This window comes from Genypterus blacodes, unplaced genomic scaffold (assembly GCF_046128005.1).
Source record: "Genypterus blacodes isolate CSIRO-AG114 ecotype Tasmania unplaced genomic scaffold, CSIRO-AGI_Gbla_v1 ptg000201l_1, whole genome shotgun sequence".
In the NCBI taxonomy this organism is placed as follows: domain Eukaryota; kingdom Metazoa; phylum Chordata; class Actinopteri; order Ophidiiformes; family Ophidiidae; genus Genypterus; species Genypterus blacodes.
In genome coordinates this window covers 501046-523191 of record NW_027467000.1, presented here as the reverse complement: position 1 = coordinate 523191, position 22146 = coordinate 501046, and the positions used below count along the sequence as shown (strand labels likewise).

The following is a 22146-nucleotide window of genomic DNA, read 5'->3' as shown; positions in this document are numbered from 1 at the left end:
GCCGTGCGTGTGTGGACGTGTCTCACTGCCAGCGACTACGCTGGGACGGGATGAGGTCACACAGGTGACCTCACAGAGGATCAGTGTCAGGTAACTTTCACTCTGTGTCAGCTGGGGTTCACCTCTGTTCACATCTCCACACACTCCTTTACTCTTTTTGAAGAGGCTCACAGTTATTGGTTTTGGTGCAAGGTGGCGTGTTTGAGCCACCGGGAGGCGCCAAAAGACAACCGCCGAAGAAGAATGGAATGAAAGTCGCTCAGGCAGTTTAACGGCAGGTACAAATTTATTATCAGCACTGAGAGAAAGGTTAGGTCATGTGTCACTGTGTCTGTGCTGATATAAAGTCTGTGTTGATAAAGTCAAAGGAGCTGGTATGTACAGATGAGGAGGAGCTGAGGCCACGCCTCTACAGGCCACGCCTCTCAGGTCATCCAGTTCATACAAAGTGAGTCTGTGCTGTGAACCTTCAACGTGTTAACAAACAGAACCGAGCTGCCTGAGGATGAAGAACTCTACCTTTGGTCTGATGGGATGTAGAGCTGCTCAGTCGCTCCACATTTGTTCCTCTAAAGTTATATTTATTGTACAAAAGCATGAACGTCAAATGATTCATGGTAAAGAAGCGACAGGCGAGCTTAAGGCTGAATCTAAACTAAGATTTAAACTATTTGAATCGACCTTTAGCCCCAAACTTTGATCCGTCAAATGTAAAATCTGCCTAAGAAACTTAAGAATACAAAATCTGCAGTATGACTGTGTAGTGTTGCTTTTGTCAGTTTAGACTAAGAAGCTTCTTTAAGAACACTTTTCTACATTTCTAACTGCAACACCGGGACGACTCTCCCACTGAAGCCTTCAGGTTCCTGTGAGTTCAGGCGGTTCTCACAGTCAGATTGTCCAGACTGATGATGATGATGATGATTGTCCACGTTGTCCTCCCGTCCTGCGTCCCCGTGCCCGTCCTGGCTCAGTCCCCCTGAGGGCTGGAGTCCTCGTCCTCCTCAGGGACAGCGTTCTCCAGCTTGCCTGCATCACAAATGCAAACATTTAATGAATGATTACAAATGTTGTCCTTTGATTCCTCTCATGCAGCCAGAAACGTCTCATCTCACCGACACCACCTCATCCTCCTCATCCTCATCAACCTCATCCTCTTCTACACAGAACACCTGAGAGTCCAGTCAGGTCAGTTTGCACGTTTACAACTTCTTACGTTTACAGATTTATTAAACCTCTTAAACTATTCAATCCATTAAGTTCCATGATTGTAAGAGTAGGAATTTAGCCTACACAATCGGTTTAGGTCGGTCCTTTGCTCCTGTAAAATGTTGATCCCCTTGAGTTCCACAGAGAGGAGGCTCTAGATTGACCTGATTTCACTCAGTGTGCACAGCAGTGCTACAGCACAGGAGGGTAAAAGTGGATCATTTAGTTTTCTTACCCATTAAAGCTTTGCTAAGGTTTCACGTTAGACTCGCACATGAAGATAAGATCACATCTGGACTCGTCCCCTTTAAAGTGTTGGCAGAGTGAACAGAGAATAAATCCTGTTTCCATCTCCACTGCACCTCTGACGCTGGATCAACAGGAAATACCTGCTCAAGCCTGAAACGCAGCCAAGAAAGCACTGAAATGCATCCACCAGGCAAGAAGAAGCTCTCTTAGAATCTCTTTACCGATCCTTCTTACAGTAAACATCGCTGTTTATCTCCAAACTAGTCTTTAAATCTCCCTGACTCAGCATTCGTACCAAACCTGACCGAGATAGAAGGCCGATGAGGCTGAGACATTATTAGAGTTATTTGTGCAGCACTTCTCTGGTGGTGGTGTTAACCCACTTGTGCAGACACACACACATTGGTGCGTCTCAGCTGTGTGTACAGTGGTTGGGGGGTGTTGATCTCCAGGCAACAGGTCAGACAGATGTTAGCCTTTAGCTTTACATTCATCCTAACAGAGTTCAGATGGGGGTCGGTTCAGCTGGAACTCCATCAAACAGCTGCTGGATGGAAGGCTTAGTCTGTATCGATTTGTCTTCACTATTTTACATTCATATACATAGCAGGATATCAATAGTTTCTTAGTAGCAGTTACACATCAAACTCTGAGACATTTGGTGAACGTTTCAGTATAATACAACTTTATTCACAGCCGTCTCTTTCACAGTCAGAGCCTCACCAACATCACCTGACAGCACGAACTGAAGACTGATTCAGTGCCTTTAAAGGAAACTTCTGTATATGCTCGTGTGTGTGTGTGTGTGTGTGTGCGTGTGCGTGTGTGTGTGTGATAGAAGATGCCAAAGGAAATCAGTTAGATTAACATTCAGAGTGAGAGTGAAGCGGTGTGTTAGTGGAGGACTGGAGGAGGGATGAAGTGGTTATGGGTGGAGAGATGATGAGGAAAGGTGAGCTATCGAGACACAGAGCCGGGACTGGAGGCGTCCTCTTTGTGGTCACATGACAGGTCTGAGAGAGGGGCAGGATGGGGGGAGCAGAGGGAGAGACAGAGGGGTTAGTAGTGTTAGTCACATCTGCAAAAGAACATAGAGTATCAGTGTCAACATTAGAGTTAGAGATTAACGTTAGAGTGTGTGTGTGTGTGTGTGTGTGTGTGTGTGTGCGTGTGTGTCTGCGTGTGTGTCTGTGTGTGTGTGTGAGTCCAGTGTTGTTGTTGTCTTGTAGCTTTGAGCCATTTGAGTTTCCATGTTTATGTATAAAACCATCATGAAGCTGCTCACTTTCAATAAATTTGAACCAAAGTTCTGAAAAACTAAACTTGCAAAGTCCTACAGTCTTCCTCAGCCTCCTCCGCTTCTTCATCCTCCTCCTCCTCTTACTCTTCGTCCTCCTCCTCCTCCCTACCTGCCTTACCCCCGCCCTGCCCCCACCTGAGAACTTGAGAGATGATTGACAACTGAAGCAGTAATCCCCCTGGTAGTAAACAGTGGTGTAAGATTCCATCAGTGGGTGGCGCTAGAGAGTTAGGTTCTGGTAAACTGGTCGCTTTAAAGTTTAAACTGCTCTTTAAGTTAGAGAGTTACTTGGTGAACCTTCTCAGAGCATTAAAGCGCCCGGTGTTCTGGCTCTGACAAATCAGGCGGAAGCGGAGTTCTGCTCCCCACATCAGTTGGGCCGGATGTGTCCTGAACCGGTCCAAAGCTGCTATCTGGGCTCACTGCCAGCCTCCACATAATCCTGGAACTCCAGTCTAATTGAACATTTGTGACGGTGAGGAGGAGTGATGTGGCTCACTGCTTTGACCCTGAATGCACCGCAGCCTGGAGACTCTGCAGTTTGAACAATGAGGTCGTTCTCCATGCTGCTTCAGTCGCCGGTGACGTCTCTGTCTCACTTCAGGCTCAGAACTTATCACTCAGACTTCTTTCTCTTATTTCGGATGAATCTAGAGACCGATGTGATCATCAATTTTATATAATTTCCCCTCGGGGATCACAATAAAATAAATCACCTTTCAAACTACAATTCTCATCCTGTGTGTGTGTGTGTGTGTGTGTGTGTGTGTGTGTGTGTGTGTGTGTGTGTGTGTGTGTGTGTGTGTGTGTGTGTGTGTGTGTGTGTGTGTGTGTGTGTGTGTGTGTGTGTGTGTGTGTGTGTGTGTGTGTGTGTGTGTGTGTGTGGCCAGTTGTAAACTCCAAACCAAATGTGACTTGTTTGCAGTGTCAAGTTTGTGACAATAAGGAAGGAAATGCCTCCATCCTGGCCGATAGCAGATGAGGGAACATGGTTGCCCGTGATTGTTGCTTATCGTCTCTTGCGTGTTTAAAACCAGAAAGCCACCAATCTGACTTGGCTTGGAGTTAACAGGCGGCCAAAGCGTGTGAGCGTTTCTGTCTGAGAGACTTTTACCCCCTGAACTGTTGCTCTGAGCCACTGCTGTCTCCTCATTGGCTAAGAGCAGACTGGCTTGGTTCCCATTGGCCTCCTCTGGCCCGTTGTCATTGGCCCACAGGGCAGCGTTGGCATACAGCTGTGCCGTGACGGGGCTCATCTGGCCGTCCGTCTCACAGAAGCCCGACCCCAGGAGGTGCTGCTCCACCCCCAGCTGCAGCTCTGAGGAGAGAAGGAGCACCTCTAGTGGAGAGATGCCTCAACTACAAGCAAGTCCACACTGAGCCCAGAAGGAACACAGAGGGAATATCGTGCAAAAATGAGTCAAAGCCAGGAGGAGGGAACAAAACTTACTCAAGATACAAGATTACAACGGAAGCTGGGAGACACGAAAACAACTGAGATAAACAGGCAACATCTGACCTGATGGAGAGGAGGGGAGGGGAGGGGAGGGGAGAGGAGAGGAGAGGGTGTGTTTGCAGTATATATATTCTTGAATATTAAGCTGTAATCTATCACATTTACAGATTTAGAAGAATTTTATGTCAGAATTTTTCTGAAAACTAATCCAGTGAACAACATGAAGCCCAAAGAAAACTCATGTTTCTGATCGTAGGTAAATGCAACTGACTGCATAGACGTCACTCACAAGGCTTTTACATAACTCTCACACACACACACACACACACACACACACACACACACACACACACACACACACACACACACACACACACACACACACACACACACACACACACACACACACACACCAGCAGGATCAATACGAGAAAGGCTTTTACTGTGTCCACTTCCTGGAACCTAATCAGTGCTGCACTCATTTGTAGATACACTCACACTCACACACACACACACACTCATCCTTTCTCTCACACACACACACAGACTCATACTGTAAGTATAAACAAAGTATGTTCCTGTCCGCTCAGTGCAGTTTGAAATCATAATTTTAAGGTATAAATATCAGACAATATAAGAGTTAAATATCAGGACAAACCTGTGTGTGTGTGTGTGTGTGTGTGTGTGTGTGTGTGTGTGTGTGTGTGTGTGTGTGTGTGTGTGTGTGTGTGTGTGTGTGTGTGTGTGTGTGTGTGTGTGCGCGTGTGTGTGTGTCAGTACTTTCACTGCAGCAGGAGCTTTATAATTTTTATAAATTATTCAGCCATGAGCAATCACAACAAAACACACGCTTCGATGACAACAACAAACTCTTAGTGATGGAAACTGAGGGAGGAGGTTCAGTTCAGTGTAGTTGGCTACCGAGCGTTGCTGTTGTTGTCTTTAAAACGTCTGTAAGCTCTTTTTGTAGCTGCAGTAGCTACAGTTTCAGTTTCTACTTTCTGGTTTCAGCACGTCAGCAGATTTGTCACCTTCAAATCTAGAGCCCGAGTCGGACATGTTGCCACAGTTTGAGCTCAAAGTCGTGACAAAATTACGAGATGCCATTAGTTGTTTTGGAGCAGTTTGCAGGTGGTTAAGCAGCGAGGAGTTAGTGTGCTTCCTGTGTGTGTTTCCTGTCAGGTGGAGGTGAACTCTCACACTCCTCTGCTCTGGACTGAGTCAGGCTCTCCTTCTCTCAAAATTATTTTGAAGTCATTTTGTTCAGTCGGGGGACAAACATTGGACCAAAGTATTCAACAAACAAGGGCCTCACATGAAACAGGGCCCCTAAACCCCCCCCCCCCCCCAGAGCCTGCAGATGTCAAACTAAAGCAACAGAAGAAGAAGGAGGAGGAACCGGGAAAAGCAGCAGATAACAGAAAGGACGTGTGCGAAGAAAACAAACATAGATTCCATAAGAAGAAAGAAAACATGTCCAAAGTGCAAAACTGAAGACAGATGTGAACAGAACAGAACTCGTGTGTACACAGCTGCAACCACGGCACGTCGTGTTCCAGTGTGCAGGGTGCTGCGGTTTGTGTCATTTATGAACCTGGATCATCACAGTGAAGTGGTGATTTAGAGCCACAAACTAAAGGCTCCTCTCACCTGTCTGTGTGAATGTGACCTTAATTGTTGAAGCTGGAGCAGCCTGGTCCAGACCTGCAGCTCTGTTTACTGCTCTATGTGCTCTGTGAAGCTCTATTACTGAGTCAGAGGAGCTTGATGCTCTGCTGAAGGCTTTGTCGTCCCTTCAGACTTCAGGACTGAGGGGACGTCTTGTGTCTCTCCTGTCTCTAACGTCTGCTGCTTTGTTTTCCCGTCACTCCTCACGTTTTGTTCGTTTCATTCTTCTCTTGAAGTGAAACATTTGTTTTGCATGTCGTGTGCAGAACATTGCTTTTGTTGTGCCATTTGTTTACCTTTCATGGTGGGCGGGGCATAAGTTCCCTGCTTCCTCTGATTGGCTTCTGAAGGCTGCAGAGCAGAAAAAACAAAGGAGTTTGAGACAAAAGAAGCTGAGACGAAGCAAAACCTTCAACAGACTCAAAACAAAGAGTTGAGCTGTGAGTTCTAAATAAAGATTCTCATTATAGCCAAACATTCTGGATTCCCCCTCCCCCTTCCCCCCTCCCGACTCTACGCCTCACCTGTGAGCTGTAAACCTTCAGCTCTGGAAACTAAAGCTTGAGAAAGGTCTGCATCATTCATATCAGTGCTAACGTTTCATCTACAGGCTCCATTTGGCAGAAACATTAAGACGCCACTCGTTTGGCAAACGATAAATAAATGATTGAGCACGTTAGCATTTATGCAAACTGTGCGATCTCTGAAGTTGTGTGTGTGATCGCGAGGGAAGATGTGGAGGAAGCTTAAGTGCAACAGCTGGACTATGAGTATTAGATTAAGAGGTTTCAGACTCCGCTGCCTCTTTGTTTGAACTGGCCGGCGTTTCACTTAGACTTAATGTGTCCACTCTGAATCTCTTATGGTTTAGAACTGACGGTCACAGGAGAAGAGGGAGGAGAAGATCTGAGGTGATATCAGTACAAACCTGTGTCTCTCCGCTGGCGCTGAGCTGCTCTCCAACATCTGCAGGAGAGAAGAGACAGACAGATGTGAGACCTTTGAAGCTGGAACACTTTGTCTCTTCGGGTTCCACATCTGCAGGACAAATGTTTCCTGGCGCACTGGTGACAGCTCAGACCCCTACATGTAGCAGCGTTTCGCTCCATGTTTGTCTCCATGTTTGTCCTTCAGTCAGTTTGTTAAAGACGTTCTGCTTTGGGCCTTCTCACAGTTCAGAGCAGAGACTGAGGTTCTGAAGGCCGCCGTTCCTCAGCCAGCAGCAGTAACTCAGTAACACCTGCAGGCCATTAAACTCAGACTCCTGTCATGTGAGTTCAGCAAGAACAATTTAATGCTCTTGTTGTTTACATTTTAGTTTATTTCTTTACCTCCACCAAAGAGTTCACAATTTTGATGTTTGTTTGTTTGTTTGTTTGTTTGTGTGTGTGTGTGTTGGCAGTTTGGACGGAGAGATGAACCCATGTTGGCTGCAGATTAAAGCCAAAGTCAGGTGGTGTAAAAGTAAAAGGCAGCCCCAAGAGGGAAGAAGAGACTCCAGAGGTTTAACACGTTTTGTTCCAGAACATTCAGTTCAGGTCAAACGTGGAACATGAGCACCTGTGTAAGCGCTGACTCATTGATCGCCGGCTCCTCCACTGGAGAGGCAGAAACCACCTGTGACCTCATGTTTCAGGCTCAGCTTCATCCTCTGAGATCCTGTCGTCTCCTGGATGTGACTGAGCGGCGCTGGTGTGTGAGGTCCCTGTGAGGACAGATTGGTCCAGGGCCAGGGGGGGCGGAGAAGATTAGATTTTGGTTCTCCTCCGCGATTTCAATTTCCTGCGAAGAAAGACGTTCATCCATCTGAAGCCGTAATGAAGTTAGCAGAGACGGAGGATTGATTTCAAATCCTGGGAAGGAGGAGAAATCGATTCAGCTTCAGTGAAAGGAACCAAAGCTTTAGGTGTAGCAGCTAGTGGGACAGATGGTCGGGCGCCGGACCAGGTTCCCCTGCAGGAACCGGAATAATCCATGGCAACCATCCCGCGCTCCACCTGCTGTGTTTGCTGGTGAAGATCAGCGCTCCTGCTCTCTCTTTTCTCTGGGACGCAGACAAAATGGTTGCCCGAGCGAACCTACAGGCGCCTGCAGGGTCCATAGAAGCGGACTGGAACCAGGCCCACTGAGCTCACAAAATGGAATCTGGACAATGATTCAATCACTCAGTTCCTGTGTAGAGGAGCTTTATACTGGAAGAGCTGAGAGCTGCACTGTGCAGGTTACACACACACACACACACACACACACACACACACACACACAGCACGTTAGGCATCCATCAGTCCAGTCTGAGCTCAGATCACTTACCAAAAGCTGCAGTACAAATCTAATAAAGCTTCCATTATAGCTGCCTCACTTTAGCCCTGCCTGTCTGTCTGCCTGTCTCTCTCTCTCTCTCTTTTCCTTTGTCTCTCTCTCTTTTTCAGTCTCTGTCTTGCTTCTCACCCCCCCCCCCCCCCTCTCTGTCTCTCTCTCTCTCTCTCTCTCTCTCTCTCTCTCTCTCTCTCTCTCTCTCTCTCTCTCTCTCTCTCTCTCACCTGTCCCTGGTTGTCTGTAGATCTGCAGTGTAGCAGGCGTTGGTCTTCTGCGACGGATCTGTTGAGATAAACACAAACACAAAGCAGCATGTTTACATATTTCAGCTTCAGGTTTGTCTTCGGTCACAGCTCCATCTCCTTCATTCTCCCACTAATGATCCTTAAAAACTCCTCCAAATGAGAGAAAGTTCATTAACTGAACCGAACACGTCGGGACTTAAGAACACAGATTAGTTTTATTCTCCACGAGCTTCTCCAAGATTTTGTTTTGCACTGAAGCGTTTTAGTTGCTGATTAAAAAGCTCAACGCTCCCTCACTGCTGGAATCATTCATGTTTCTGAGATGAATTCAGTCACACAGCAAACATCATCAGATTTACTTTCCAAGCTCTCTCTATTTAATGTCCCGATAAAAGTCGATTATATGAAAAACCTCAACTCTCTAAGGAATCACATAAAAGCTCCATTGTTGAATTGAAAACCCATTTTCCTTTAGTAAGCTTTTTAAAACGAGCAGTTTGAGCTCAGTGGCTGTTTACACACATGATGGTTATGCACCGTGTGGTTCAGGCAAAGATGTGAGGAAGAGGAACACGCAGGAGGAATGGGGAGGTGTGTGCGCACGTTTCCATAGTAACATTTGTCGTTTAAATCAGTTTGGAATGAAGTGCATGAAATCGTCGTGGGGTCAAAGGTTGTTCCCGAAAATCTGATTTCTGCCTACATGTGCAGTTTGATAGCGGCTTTACCGAGCGCGTAAACAGGCTGGCAGAGGGCGCAGCGGCCTCATGCTGCTGGAATGCAAACGTTGAGCGTGGGCCCTAGACGGGAGTCGTTGTTTATAAGATGGTATCGCAGGGCGTTAATCTCTACGCCTTCATTACCCACTTCCGTCCGGCGATGTCGGTATGCTACCATCAAGCAAACACATCGTAAAAACTTCAACGAGATCTGTTAACTACAAGGTTTCAGTCCGAGCTGCCAGATCTCCTGATTCATCTTGATTACAATTCCAACTTTAGTTCCCTGTTTCCCGTAAGAATCAAAGAGATTCATGGTTGAGCTTCTTAGTGTTTTCCCTCCGTCTAGCTGAGACTGAGGACTTAACTGTCCTTCTTCCTCGTCTGCACGTGGAGTGAACGTACGCAGGTGCTAAGCAGGTGTTTGACCCCAAACTCTTCTTCTCTATTTACATATCCACACATCGAGTAAAACACAATCTGTAGAAGTCCTTTGCTTCTTTGGCCTGTCTGTTTCCCAGGAGCTGAGGTTTGGTCTGTGGTTGTTGAGGCTGAGTTCAGTTCAGCTTCAGCTTTTGGTGAAGTAAATGGACCAAAGCACGTAAACCAGTAAGGGAATTTATTTGATTCATAACCACAGCAACAAAGCGGACAGAGGGCTGTGACTCACACCACTTCATGCTGCGTCTTTACGAGTGTAAAACGTTTTTTTAAGGTGGACTTTTCTTTTTCCTGTCCCTCATGTTTGCTGCCAGGACAAACAAGCTGAGGTCTGAGGTCAGAACACATGAAGTCAAACCAGCCAGCAACATATACAAACAAACCACAAACGCTGAAGTGAGCACGTGGCAGCTCAAACACACACACACTAACACAGATACATAAACAGCTGTCTTCATCAGACACACACAGACATTAATATGAACCCACACACACAAAATTCCAGCCAAGACGCAGGATCAGACACAGTAGAAGCTCTATTCAGCTCTCACAGGCACGCATCCCCCGCCGCCCTCCACACACACATGGACACACACACACACACACACACGCACACTTACATGTTCAGCGGCCTGCGGGTCCAGTTGTCCCTGCAGCGGAGGCGCGGCAAACTGGATCTTCTTTGGACTGCTGGGCTCCATTATTACTGACTGATAGATAGAAAGAAAGACAGACAGACAGAGAGAGAGAGGGGGAGTGAGAGAGAGAGAGAGAGAGAGAGAGAGGGAGGGAGGAGAGAGAAAGAGGGAGGAGAGAGAGAGGCAGAGGGAGTGGCCTCTTCTGGCCTGGCCGCTGTCCGTTATCATTAATTGACAGACTTGTTAGAGGGGAGAGAGAGAGGGAAGTGGAAGATTAGGAGACAGAGAGAGAGAAACAGTGTGGATGGCTAGAGAGGGAAAGAGACAGACGGAGAGAAAGAGACAGGCAGAGGGTGAGATGAAAGAAGAAAGAAAGACAGAGGAAGAGAGCCATGGACAGGGGGCTTCTGGTCTCACCTCCGCATTGTGGAATGTTCCTTGTTTTCCATGTCGTTCCTGGAGCGTGCGATTGATCTGTCAGGTCGCTCGGCTCTGATGGATTCCAAAGCTGTCCCCTGTCCCCTGTCCCCTGTCCGTCCACTTCACCTCACTGTCCTGTATTTGAAGAAATACTGCATATGTTTATTAGACGTCTGGGAATCTTTGTTCAACTCCAGCTGAAGTCTGGGAGAGAAAACTTCCCAGTGTCTTCTGAAGAAATCAGACAGCAGAGAAATTCCTGAGTAATGAATCTGAATGTAAGCGATGGCTAAAACACGCTGCAGAACCTGCTGTGTGTCTTTCTCTCACAGGTTCACACTTATAGTATACCTATGGAAGAACAAACCCAACCCAGCAGCTGCCAGGCCGGTTTGATGTCCATCAGAGATGTTTGGTTGAACGTGAAGGCTTTAAAGTCTCACTGAGTGGAGCTTTGTGGAGCTCTTTGCCTTGTTCTTTGGATGAATGTCCCACAGGTCATTTAAAAGTATAAACCAGTGGGACATTAGTCAGTTAGAGTTTATAATGAGACGAGTGGAGTGTGGGAATGTTTGTGAAGGTGTCGGGAGATATTTCAGTACTCACCCCCTCCGGTACACAGTTAGGTAAACACCCAAGGCACACAATCTTCCAGAAGGTGGAAGTCGGGGAATTGTGAAATAAAGGAACATGTTTACCGAGCTCACCACAAGTGTTTCTCTTTGTTGGGTGTAATTACTTCAGCAGTGTGATTGACAGATGTCGACAGGGTTTGTATTTTTGAGACGACACTCGTTTGACGCCCAATAACTTGATGCAGTGTTAAATCATTACATATTTGGTGAGTGTTTATTCATAATCAGCTTGCACAAACTTTCAACAACGTAATCACAAACACAACACATGTAGTTCACGATTGGCTCATTCTGCCACCTGCTGGATTTATTGAAAACCGCAAACAGCAAATACTTGAAGCCTGAATTCAGTAGTAGTTCAACAGCTCAACAAGCATCGTTTTGTGCGTTTAGTCTGTTTAAAAGTGGACAAAATGCTGCTGAAAATCAATAACAGCCATTGTTTCAAGAGCATTTCAACACTTTTATATCACTGTTTACCAATAACACACTTTAGAGCCTAATTCAACCCTCAACTTCAACGACTCAACGTTTCCTCACCTGCCAATGACCCAAACGTTTGTTGTTGTGTAGATAATTATGAACAACTGCAGCACAATAAACAAAACTCTCCCATTTTATTTTATATTCAACCAAATTGAGTGTTTTAAAGTCGTCAAACATGCCAGAATGTGATGGCAACATATTTTATTTGAATGCCTGTAAACACAGCAAGTTTGGAAAAGCTGAGAAAGTAAACAAAGAAAAATGGAAACAGACGGACGCTCTTTCCTTTTCCCTTCTTTCTCTTCTTCATCGCCATCGGTGTCCATTTACATGTTCTCCCCCCACTCATACACAACTCTGTGTGTGTGTGTGCGTGTGTGTGTGTGTGTGTGTGTGTGTGTGTGTGTGTGTGTGTGTGTGTGTGTGTGTGTGTGTGTTAGTGTGTTTGGCGGTAGTAGTGGAAACACTCAGTCTCATTGTAGACATTGAGACTTGGTGGCTACTGTAGTTGGAAAGGACCACAGAAACACACACACACTCACACACACACAAAGAGCCTCTTGTTTTCTGGCTTATTGGAAAGTCTCCGTCTTTGCTCTGAAGGTGAAACAGGGAAGAAGTCTCCGTTTGTAGCAAAACAAGCACCTGCAGGCTTTCTGGTCTCTGTACCAGCAGGTGAACATGTGTGTGTGTGTGTGTGTGCGCAGAGGTCACAGAGGTCGTTCAGCTTCAGGGGGAATAGGAGGCCAGAATGGAACCTTGTATGAAAAACGAAATCAGTCCCCTTTTTAAAACCAACGTTGGACATTGTCCTCCCTCTTATCGTCCCAGTTTGTGTCTCATTTCTCATCTCTTGTGGTCCTTGTCACCGTTTGGCACGACATCACCACCGCCTCCTTTCACCTGTGGGTGTCGGGCTTCCCCATAGGAGCAAATTGTGTGTGAAATGGAGTTAGCTTTTGCATTGATTGCCTTTTGGCTGCGTCTCATCACGCCGCCACTTCCCTGGACCGAGCAGTGTGTGTCCAGATAAGTGTCTGTTGTTGTAACGACTCCAGTCAGTGTAAGCTACAGGAAACTGTGTGTAGTGACAGTGCCAACACGTCTGAGCTGTGTGTGCGTGCCGATGTGTGTGATGTACATTTGCTGCATAGAGTTGTGCGTTTGGCATCGGGGGATGCGACACAGGATGGTTGTGTAGGTGCGGCTGCAGTAAACACGGCCGAGGCTGTTGCTGTCGTTGATGCTGAAGTGGTCGGGTTTTTGGCTGCTGTTGCAAAGGTAACCGTGTTTGCTTCTGACTGTTGTTGATTGGGCCTTGGTGTGTGAAGGTGAACACAGGCATGGAGTAGTAAACACTGTGGTCCTGTTTACTTTGGGACACACGGAGTCGGAGGGTGGAGACGACACTGGGCGGGCGGGGCAGGTGAGAGAGAGGGAGGAGGGAAGAAGGAAAGGCCGGTAGGGACAAAGACTTGATAAGAGGGGCTCTTTGACGCTTTGCCTCCTTTTTCTCGTTCTCTTCCAGGCTCTCCATCTTTTCTAACACGGGCTCTCCTCTCTCTCCATCTTTCACAGGTTCAGGAACTTCCACTGATCCAGACTCGGCATCGTCCCTGGATCCTGACTCAACGTCTCCAGATCCAGGTAATAGCTGATCTTCTCCAGGTGTCTCAGGTGTTTCTACAGGAAGCGGCCCAGAGGAGCTGGAATCATAGAGAGACTTTGGTTCCTCTGAGTCGACCTCTGGCTCAGAGTCGTAGTGAGAGGAGTCACTGGAGTTGCTGGAGTCGCTCTCGATGTCGTTCTTAATGATGGAGCTCCCCTGCGGGTTGTAGCAGCCTGCACAGCGAGACCTACGCCTGAACCCAGGGCCCGGTTTGTGCTGAGACAGAGAGGGACAGTCAGCATCACATGTAATACATGACATGACACGTTTTACTGTAAATGTGTTAAATCAACATTTTCCTAGACTTCAAAATTGAAAATACTCATTCAAAAGGCTTCTTCAGTCTTATATGGTTATACCTGACTGATAATAAGTATTACTATTCTTATTCTTATTGCAAAAGTATCTTCTTTTTGTGGTATTTAAGATTTTTCAGGCAAACCTTTAATTGTTAGTTAGTCAGTGTTCCCTGCTCACCTCCTCTGGATCGTCTGCAAACAGGAGCTCTATGAAGCTACCAGAGTGACACTGCCATACTCTGGACATGTCTGCAGGCAGGCAGACAGACAGGCAGACAGACAGACAGGCAGGCAGTCAGGCAGGCAGACAGAGGGGAGTTAGAGGGAGTGTAAGAGAGGGAGGCTTGATGTGTGGAGGTCCCGTGATACTAACCACACCTTCCTCCGGCTCTGCTCGTCATCACTCCTCTTCTGTCAACACATCTGTCATGGACAGAACTGCAAAGTGAAACAAGCAGAACATAAACTCAGAGACGCATAAATGACAAACAACATAGAAGCTTTTTGATTTGCAGCCGCTGGTTGAGATTAAAACAAATCTGTCGGTCTAACCCTCAGGTTTGTTAAGTATGTCTCACACGGACACACACACACACACACACACACACTACTGAACTACTGTGACTGTGACACCCTTACATGTTTACACTGCTGCCTTATGTAGCTGTAGTCGCAGCAGTGTTTACCTTTGGACAAGAATGAGAGACTATCGGAGAAAAATGTACAAACTGTTGCGCAACACACCCTATTTGGTGTGGTGGTGTGTTCTCACTATCAGCATCATTTAGATTCAGAGCCGTATTAGAAGAACATAAAGAATATAAATGTAACAGTGTGGCTGTGTTTCAGTTTAAGTCTAAGACATAAGTGTAAGGGTTAATGAGCTGCAGCTTTCTACTGAGAAAACATCTGAAAGCAGAGAACTTACACAACAGAACAAAGGAATAGTGTCTATACATCTATACAGTTTAGAATACAAGAGGAAACACTCAGATAATATAATAACATGAGAAACTCAAATGTAAATGCTCACAAACTTGCAACTAAATTTGCTGTCCCTCTAAAAACCTCATGTCTGATAATATCTGTCTATGTTAACACAAGACTCAGTGCTGAGCTGTGATGACATCATCTATAGGAGTAAATCATAAGTATAGATTAAAAGCAGACGTACGCGTCTCGTCCTCCTCGCTCAGATCCAGGATGCAGCCTGAGCCTGATCAGGTTCTACTCACTCTGCTTCTACAAACATGGTCTGTGCGTGTGTGTGTGTGTATCTCGTGAGCCCACAGTACATCACAGTCCTGAGCCCATACATGACACAGGCTCTCGGTGTGTAAACACAGAGCAGGATTGTCCTCGGGTGCATCCACGCCCTCCACCACCAACACACACACACACAGACACACACACAGACCTGCGGGTTTACAAGCTAAAAAATGACCTCCGTGTTTATTCTACATGGACTTACACGCTGAAGGGTCAACATATAAACTTTAGATGAGCGTGAACACACACACACTCCTAACACACGCACACACACTCAGGTATATAGGAGAAACACAGACTCACAGCCATTATAATAAATTTATTTAGACAATAAAACATCTAATACTGCCACAAACGTCACTTAAGGCATTACAACTCCCTCAGGTTGGACCGGAATACGAAATCAAATCTGTAATAAAGAAAGTAGGTGAGTCACATTTCAGCTGTTCAATCTGTTTTACTTCCTCCTTTCAATCCTGTTTGTGTTTAAACCCACAGAGAGATGACAACATGTGATCACCACGCCTTCAAGGAACTCCCCATCAATCATATTGATCCAGCTGTAATTCATTTAGGCTGGGAAACGCTCACAAAATGTCTTATGTCCCTGTGAAAGACTCCGTGTGTGTGTGTGTGTGTGTGTGTGTGTGTGTGTGTGTGTGTGTGTGTGTGTGTGTGTGTGTGTGTGTGTGTGTGTGTGTGTGTGTGTGTGTGTGTGTGTGTGAATACTTAATATCTTCTGTTAATCCTACACAGGTAACAGCTGCTACATCAGAGCCGGTCCTGTTAGCTCTTATCTTCTATAGTTTGTGTAGGTTCTGGTTTATCATAAGACACCATATGTGGGGCGGAGTCTGTGTGTGACTTGGACCTTGTGACCTCACTTCTCTATATATTATCTATATATATTTATTTATACTTTTATATCTGAAAAGTTCTCTACAAATACAAACTAAATGCAGAAATCCGTCCATTCTGATCTGAGCTGTAGTCAAAGTGAGATGAAGCTGAAGTGACTCAGATGTGTCTGTGCTTCTGTAGAGGAAACACAAACGGACCAAAGGAGGAAGAAAAACAGGTTGAAGGCGCTCACACACACACACACACACACACACACTCATCAGCTTCATCACCGCGGCGTTTACAGCAGTTTGACACCTTCATGGATTTGTTGACGTTACGTCTGTGGGCACTTTGTTCTGAACCCTTAGGCTGAAGGAGCACCAGGCGTTTCTGCTCAGTGTGATCAGTAGAGATGCGACACACAGCAGCTGCAGCACATCAACACACCCAACAAACCTAAATACTTCATCAGAAACCACATCTTCACATCATCTTCACTGTTAGTTGGCGTTAGAATCAGAGCACAAACATTCACCAGAGGACCTTCGTCTTCTTCTTCTTCATTAAACTCTAAAGTGCATATTGTCCTTCTCTGTCCCAGGTTGACCGAGCGTCTCAACCTCTCATGGAGCTTCAATATTTACAGGCCTGACAACAACACTGACTCCACCCAACTGTTTGCTGGAGCTACTGATTGATTGATTGATTGATTGATTGATTGATTGATTGGCATCAGAAGACTGAAGGCTGAACTTGTGGAGTAACAGGAAGCTAAGGAGCCCCAGGACACGGAGCTTCTGTTGTCTGTCCCCGAGCCAACTACCAGAGAGTCCTCCACAGGCAGAGGAACGTTCATGGGTGACAGGGAGGAAGAGGAAGATGAAGATCAAGACGGTGCTTGGTAAGTTTCCAGTGAAAGGAAAAGAGAAAAACAGTTTGGTTTAAATGGCAAGAAGAGGAAAACTGGCTTTAGGTTCAGGTCCCTGTGGACTCTGAGTATCGTGTCTGTACATTCTGGGGTCTGAAACAGAGAACATGTGGCAGCTGAGCGGTCCAGGAGCCCAGAACCAACAACCAGCGCTCTGACCTGAACAGTTCTGGTTCTGGCTTGTCTCCCTTGACAGAAGCGAGGCGCTCTCTAATACACCGGCCTGCAGAATACGACACGCCCACTCCTGATGTCACCATAGCTCCCAGTTCAGGTCCTACAGGTCTCTGGTTCGGAGCCTCGGACCTGAAGCTGAAACCAGGATGACATCACTCTCAGCCCCCTGCGCATGGTGAGTGAGTGATTACATTTTTCTGTTGGATTTCCAGGCTTGGCTCCTCCTCCTCTCCAGGAGAGCAGCACAGGCTGGAGCTTGCTCACAGCTCAGTGGGGTCAGCCTCTCCATTGTTTCCCCTGTTGCCAAGCAACACTCAATGGAAAAGTGGAAGTCTCATATCAAAGTGCTGGAGCTCAACACTCGGCTGATTTTTCCAGTTAAAGCACAAAGTGGGAGGTCTGAGTGCAGAGCGCTTTGTTCTTCTCCGGGGCTCCGTTGACGTCACAGGCTTTGGGTGGGCGGGGCTTCAGATGGACAGGTCAGTGTCTGTGTCAGTGGGCGTGGTCTTTGGGCTCACGCTGCCCCCCCTCTCCTCAGGAATGGAGGACGAGTCGCTGTTGAGAGCCGAGCGCACACCTGTCAGAGTAACAGAGAGACGGTGATGTCGTGTTCACATCAGCTCAAGTAGATCACAGGTGTGGAAGTTAAAGTCTACGTGTGAGTCAGGACACCATTTTACTGAATGTACTGATTTTCAGGGAAATGAAGTCCAAACACTGACATCATCGTTATTTTTGTTGTCTTAAATCTGGGTCTTACGTTCAGCATCGTAGACGGAGCTGTCTGAGCACGTCCTGTGCCTGCGCTGTGTCGACCTTTGACCCCCGGACACGTACTCCTTCAGCACCCCTGACCTGGAAAGGAAAGTCAACATTGTTTCAGTCCTAAAGGAAACAGATTCTGTCTAAAGCCTGTAAATGGAGACAATGGTTGTGTTTGTGCTCCTCCTGCTTCCTCACACACAAAGTTACTGAGCAATGGGAGGAATCTTCACTGGATGCCAATCGTCCTCCTCCTCCGAGATGAGATGAGGTTTGTGTCTTACTAAGACTTCCTGCCTTGGGACGTGTGGGACAGGCGGAGGAAAAAGAATCCACAGAATTTCTCTTCCCTTCATCAGGAGCCGACAAATTTATCCTATTCTGTCCCTTAGCTTGTGTCGCACAGCGCATGTAGCTCTGTGTGTGTGTACGTGTACGTGTGTGTGTGTGTGTGTGTGTGTGTGTGTGTGGTGGCCACATCAGGTCACCAACTCAAGACAGCAGCATTAGCTTCTCTGATTTAGGCTGCACATTATCACAGCTTTGTCTCCATCAGTCTCTTGTTTGAGGCAAATGATTCATTATGATCGTTCCAATGCTGCCACCTAGAGGCCACGGGGCTGATTACAGGTCAATCAGAGAGTTAGGTCTGCTGAAATCAGTGTTTCAGGCTTCTTATTCTAGATTTTCCTCTTTAAATGATTCTTCATGCATTTTGTGTTGCAGCTGAGGAGTGAACATGTTGAAGGACAAGTGGCGACGAATCAGCTTCATCCTTCACTTCCATCTGTCAGCGACATGGACACGCACATCACAGGGTAAGACAGATGGACGACTCGCCCGTCTTACGTCTATGTTGAATGTTATTTATGAACATCCGATTTAATGGGATGAAGGAAAATAAGTGTGTGTGTGTGTGTGTGTGTGTGTGTGTGTGTGTGTGTGTGTGTGTGTGTGTGTGTGTGTGTGTGTGTGTGTGTGTGTGTGTCTCTCACCGGTCAAAGCTGTATGTTCCAGGGTGACTGATGGACCTCTTCATCTGGACACACAAAGGAAATCCAACACATTGGCATAAAAAAAAAATCCCTCCTAATAAAAACAAAATGAACTAAAAACGATGCAATCTGGAGCTAAATGTGTGGCCTGCAGCTCCTTTAGAGTCATTTAGAGTTATAGCCTGCTTTCTCATCATGTTGCGCTGCCTGTCTGTGTAATTGGGATTGTTTTCTCTTGCAGGCTTTCATTTGTGCCGCCTGTGTCAGACTGGAAGCAGAGCGGAACCAGACAGGAACAGCAACCATAACATTAACGGAGAAATGCAATCTGCATGCTGTAACTTCAGTTTAAACCATTTGGTAAAGTACTAGCAGCTACACTGTGATATTTATACTGTGTGTGCTCATGTAAGGCAACATTGTGTCACGACCCAAGGCTTAGTGTTGCTTAGTAACACACTGCTTAGAATGAATTTCATTAAATTACTCAAACTGCACTTTTAAATCTAGAATGCCTACAACGTTTGCAAATGTAGGAAAAGAAGAAAACTACTATTATTTTGATGCATTTGAAGAAGAGTCTTATTTACCCGTTCAGGGGGGCGGAGGTCAGGGGTCAAGCTGTGGTTGGCAAGTGCCATGCACTCTTCCAAAGTCCTGATGAAGGTGGAACAGGTCGCACTGAGTAAAGACGACTGCAGAGGGAGAGAGAGAGAGAGAGAATATTATCTTATTATTATCCCTGTTCTCTTCATCCTGCAGCAGATGAAACTCTTCTGTCTGCATTCTACTTGCTTCTCTTTCATAACTAAAGTGCTCATCTGTAACTCTGTGCTCTAATCTACTTTCTACAGATGACAGCAGGAGTTATAAAGAAGAAGTTAGAAGTTACAACTTTAAGTAAATGAAAAAGAGAGAAGGCATGTAGTTTACTTCTGAAGTGGGCGGGGCCTGTGTCTCTGTGGAGTGCTGTGATTGGATGGTTTGGACCTGCTGGACCAGAAGATCGCAGTACAGACGGAGTTCAGACATCTTTGTCTTCAGACAATCTGGACCTGGCAGCACGCACGCACACACACACACACACACACACACACACACACACACACACACACACACACACACACACACACACACACACACACACACACACACACACACACACACACACACACACACACACACACACACACACACACACACACACACGGAACAAATTATTCGGGAAATTAAATTCACACCCAACTAAAACACTGAAATGTGCAGAAAGGCAGAACCACGACTTTGATCTTCTGATGCACCAAATTAATTCAATAGTTCAAACTTTTTGTACTTGATTCTGTACTTAGGGTCTTAGACACTGTGTCACATTTTATAGTGTACGCACATCTTACCTGTGATTCCCTATAGCCCAGTGGACAAATCACACAACTGCACTGTGGGTGTCTCAGGTTCAAACCCTGACTTCTGACAACAACACCAAATTTGTACGTGTGACAAGTCACTTCTAATTATTGAACCGGCTCTTAAACTGTTTCTGGAGAGAAGTTGGTTTTTCGGGTCAGACACTTTGCTGTTGATTTTGAATGGGAGTCTATGGGAGCACCCTGAAGGAAGTGAGATAAAGAGTCCAAATCAACTCTACTAACATTCTAGGGGCCAATAACGGCACTGTGCCAAGTGTCAGACCTGTAGCTCAAGCTGTTTTCCAAACCCTAACCCTAACCCTAACCTTAACTCCAGCCTTAACCACTTTCACCACTTTATTAGTGGGGCGGGAAAGTCCCACAAAAGCTGTCCCAATTAACTCAAAATGGCCTGAAACACAAATCTATCTTTGTAACAAGTCACTCCTATTTATTGAACACGCTCCTAAACACTTTCCAAACGGCCTGAAATAGTTTTGGGTCAGGCCCTTAGTGAGATATTCAGACTGGTAGCTCCAGGTTCACACTGGCTGTACCTCTGTGTTTGTGAGCGTCCAGTGTTCCTGCTTTGGAGGAGCCTAACGCCACCAGCCACCTCTGCCTCTCTGCTGCGTTCACTGCCCGGATGTAGAAATGCTGCTCACCAGGGATGATCAGCTCAAGCCGAGTCAGATCCGTGGGGTGGACTGACACAAATAAACACAAACTGAAATCTTTAAAATCTCTATTTAGTTAGTTATCAATGTCTATTAAAAACATCAAATGTGAATAATAATATAAATAGAAAATGATAGATATGACATGTTAAAGGCAGTTCCAACCTTTGATGTCACACACGGACATCTTGATGGATCCTTTGCTTCCTTTACCGACGTCGTCCTCGCTGTCGTAGTAAGAGATCACTCCGTTTTCCAAGATGAACCAGCGCGGCTGCCAGCCTGAAGACAGAAGAAGAAACAACACAAACGTGCACTGTGAACTCATTAAAGATCAGCTCATTGTTTCATTATGGGTTTATACTTCCAGCGCTGGTAGTACGAACGATTCTGCCCTCTTTGAGTCATTGTTTTATTTTCGTAGCGTTTAGAGGCGTGAACACTTTCATTGTGTCGATATCGCACACATGACAATGACGCCCTTGAATCGTAGTAGTTGTACTTTGCTGCAGCAGTGGTGCTATTAGTAGAAGTAGTATTTACATTTATGTATGAATTAACACGCAAAACCGATCTGCGTACGGACACAAATCCTGAGCAGAGTGAGTGAAGTCTGCAGAGCTGATGAGAGGAAGTTCTTAGGTATTAAGTGTAGAAACATTTTGAATGAATAACAGCAGAAATGTCATGAGAGTCCATAAGAACAACATCACGCGTGGCTTTAGCTGTTATGACTTCAGACTGAATCAAACGTTATTACATTCGGATTGAACCTCAGATGTGTTTACACCAGATCCAGGTGATATTAGCATGTTCACTTCCGTGCTAAAGACGACGATTCATTAAACTACAGCACCAATGTGTCCGCTCCGGTTAGCGAACATGCCAGTTTGACACACAAACACAGACACACACACATGTGCTCAACGCGCCACACACACACACACTCACCTGTCATGTAATTCGTCCACTTGTACAGGATTCCCTCCATGGCGTCTGTCGCCTTGTCGCTCCGCGCTCAGGGAGACTGGCGGCAGGGTTAGCTAACTTCAAGCTCAGCGTGGCTCGGGTTTGGAAATGTCTCGGTTCCGTGTCGCGGCCAGTCGCGACTGAGCCACAGGTGCCGAGGCGAACATGTCCGAGTGAAGCGACACTCTGCGGGCTAGTTTGAGACGAAGCTGCTCAAACAGCCCGAGCAGCTAGCGGCTAGCAGCTAACACGCAGGCTGACGGTCAGCTGATGGAGGAAAACATCAACAAACCAACAGCTGAGCGTGTTTCTGTACGGAGCGCCGTGAGGCTCAATTCAGGGGCGGACGTTCAAAAATGAATGGCAATTT

The 22146-nt window shown here is 46.3% G+C and overlaps 2 protein-coding genes across 2 annotated transcripts; both read right to left on the bottom strand.

The window, feature by feature from the left end:
• Window positions 1-267: 267 nt before the first annotated feature.
• LOC143015429 (protein phosphatase 1 regulatory subunit 1C-like) lies at window positions 268-10377 on the bottom strand. Its single transcript, XM_076169405.1, has 5 exons — window positions 10224-10377; window positions 8423-8480; window positions 6811-6848; window positions 6179-6233; window positions 268-1029 (listed from the first exon to the last, which is right to left on the bottom strand). The coding sequence occupies exons 1-5, from the start codon at window positions 10302-10304 to the stop codon at window positions 971-973; spliced, it is 291 nt and encodes a 96-aa protein (XP_076025520.1). The 5' UTR covers window positions 10305-10377; the 3' UTR covers window positions 268-970.
• A 4933-nt stretch (window positions 10378-15310) lies between these two features.
• plekha3 (pleckstrin homology domain containing, family A (phosphoinositide binding specific) member 3) lies at window positions 15311-22056 on the bottom strand. Its single transcript, XM_076169397.1, has 8 exons — window positions 21759-22056; window positions 20973-21089; window positions 20688-20837; window positions 19658-19779; window positions 19315-19419; window positions 18725-18768; window positions 17728-17822; window positions 15311-17544 (listed from the first exon to the last, which is right to left on the bottom strand). Exons 1-8 carry the CDS (start codon window positions 21796-21798, stop codon window positions 17435-17437), a joined length of 783 nt encoding a protein of 260 aa, XP_076025512.1. The 5' UTR covers window positions 21799-22056; the 3' UTR covers window positions 15311-17434.
• Window positions 22057-22146: the final 90 nt, after the last annotated feature.

Bases quoted from the DNA above. Each gene is read 5' to 3' on its own strand.
- LOC143015429 (XM_076169405.1), bottom strand. From the start codon at position 10,304: ATGGAGCCCAGCAGTCCAAAGAAGATCCAGTTTGCCGCGCCTCCGCTG. The intron at 6,849-8,422 runs GTGAGAGAGAGA...TCTCTCCTGCAG, and splicing joins CTACAGACAACCAGGGACAG to ATGTTGGAGAGCAGCTCAGC. The intron at 1,030-6,178 runs GTAAACAAATGG...TTTGTGATGCAG, and splicing joins TGCCCCGCCCACCATGAAAG to GCAAGCTGGAGAACGCTGTC.
- plekha3 (XM_076169397.1), bottom strand. From the start codon at position 21,798: ATGGAGGGAATCCTGTACAAGTGGACGAATTACATGACAG. The intron at 21,090-21,758 runs GTGAGTGTGTGT...TTCTGTCTTCAG, and splicing joins GTGGACGAATTACATGACAG to GCTGGCAGCCGCGCTGGTTC. The intron at 18,769-19,314 runs GTAAATAAGACT...TTGTGTGTCCAG, and splicing joins ACCTCCGCCCCCCTGAACGG to ATGAAGAGGTCCATCAGTCA.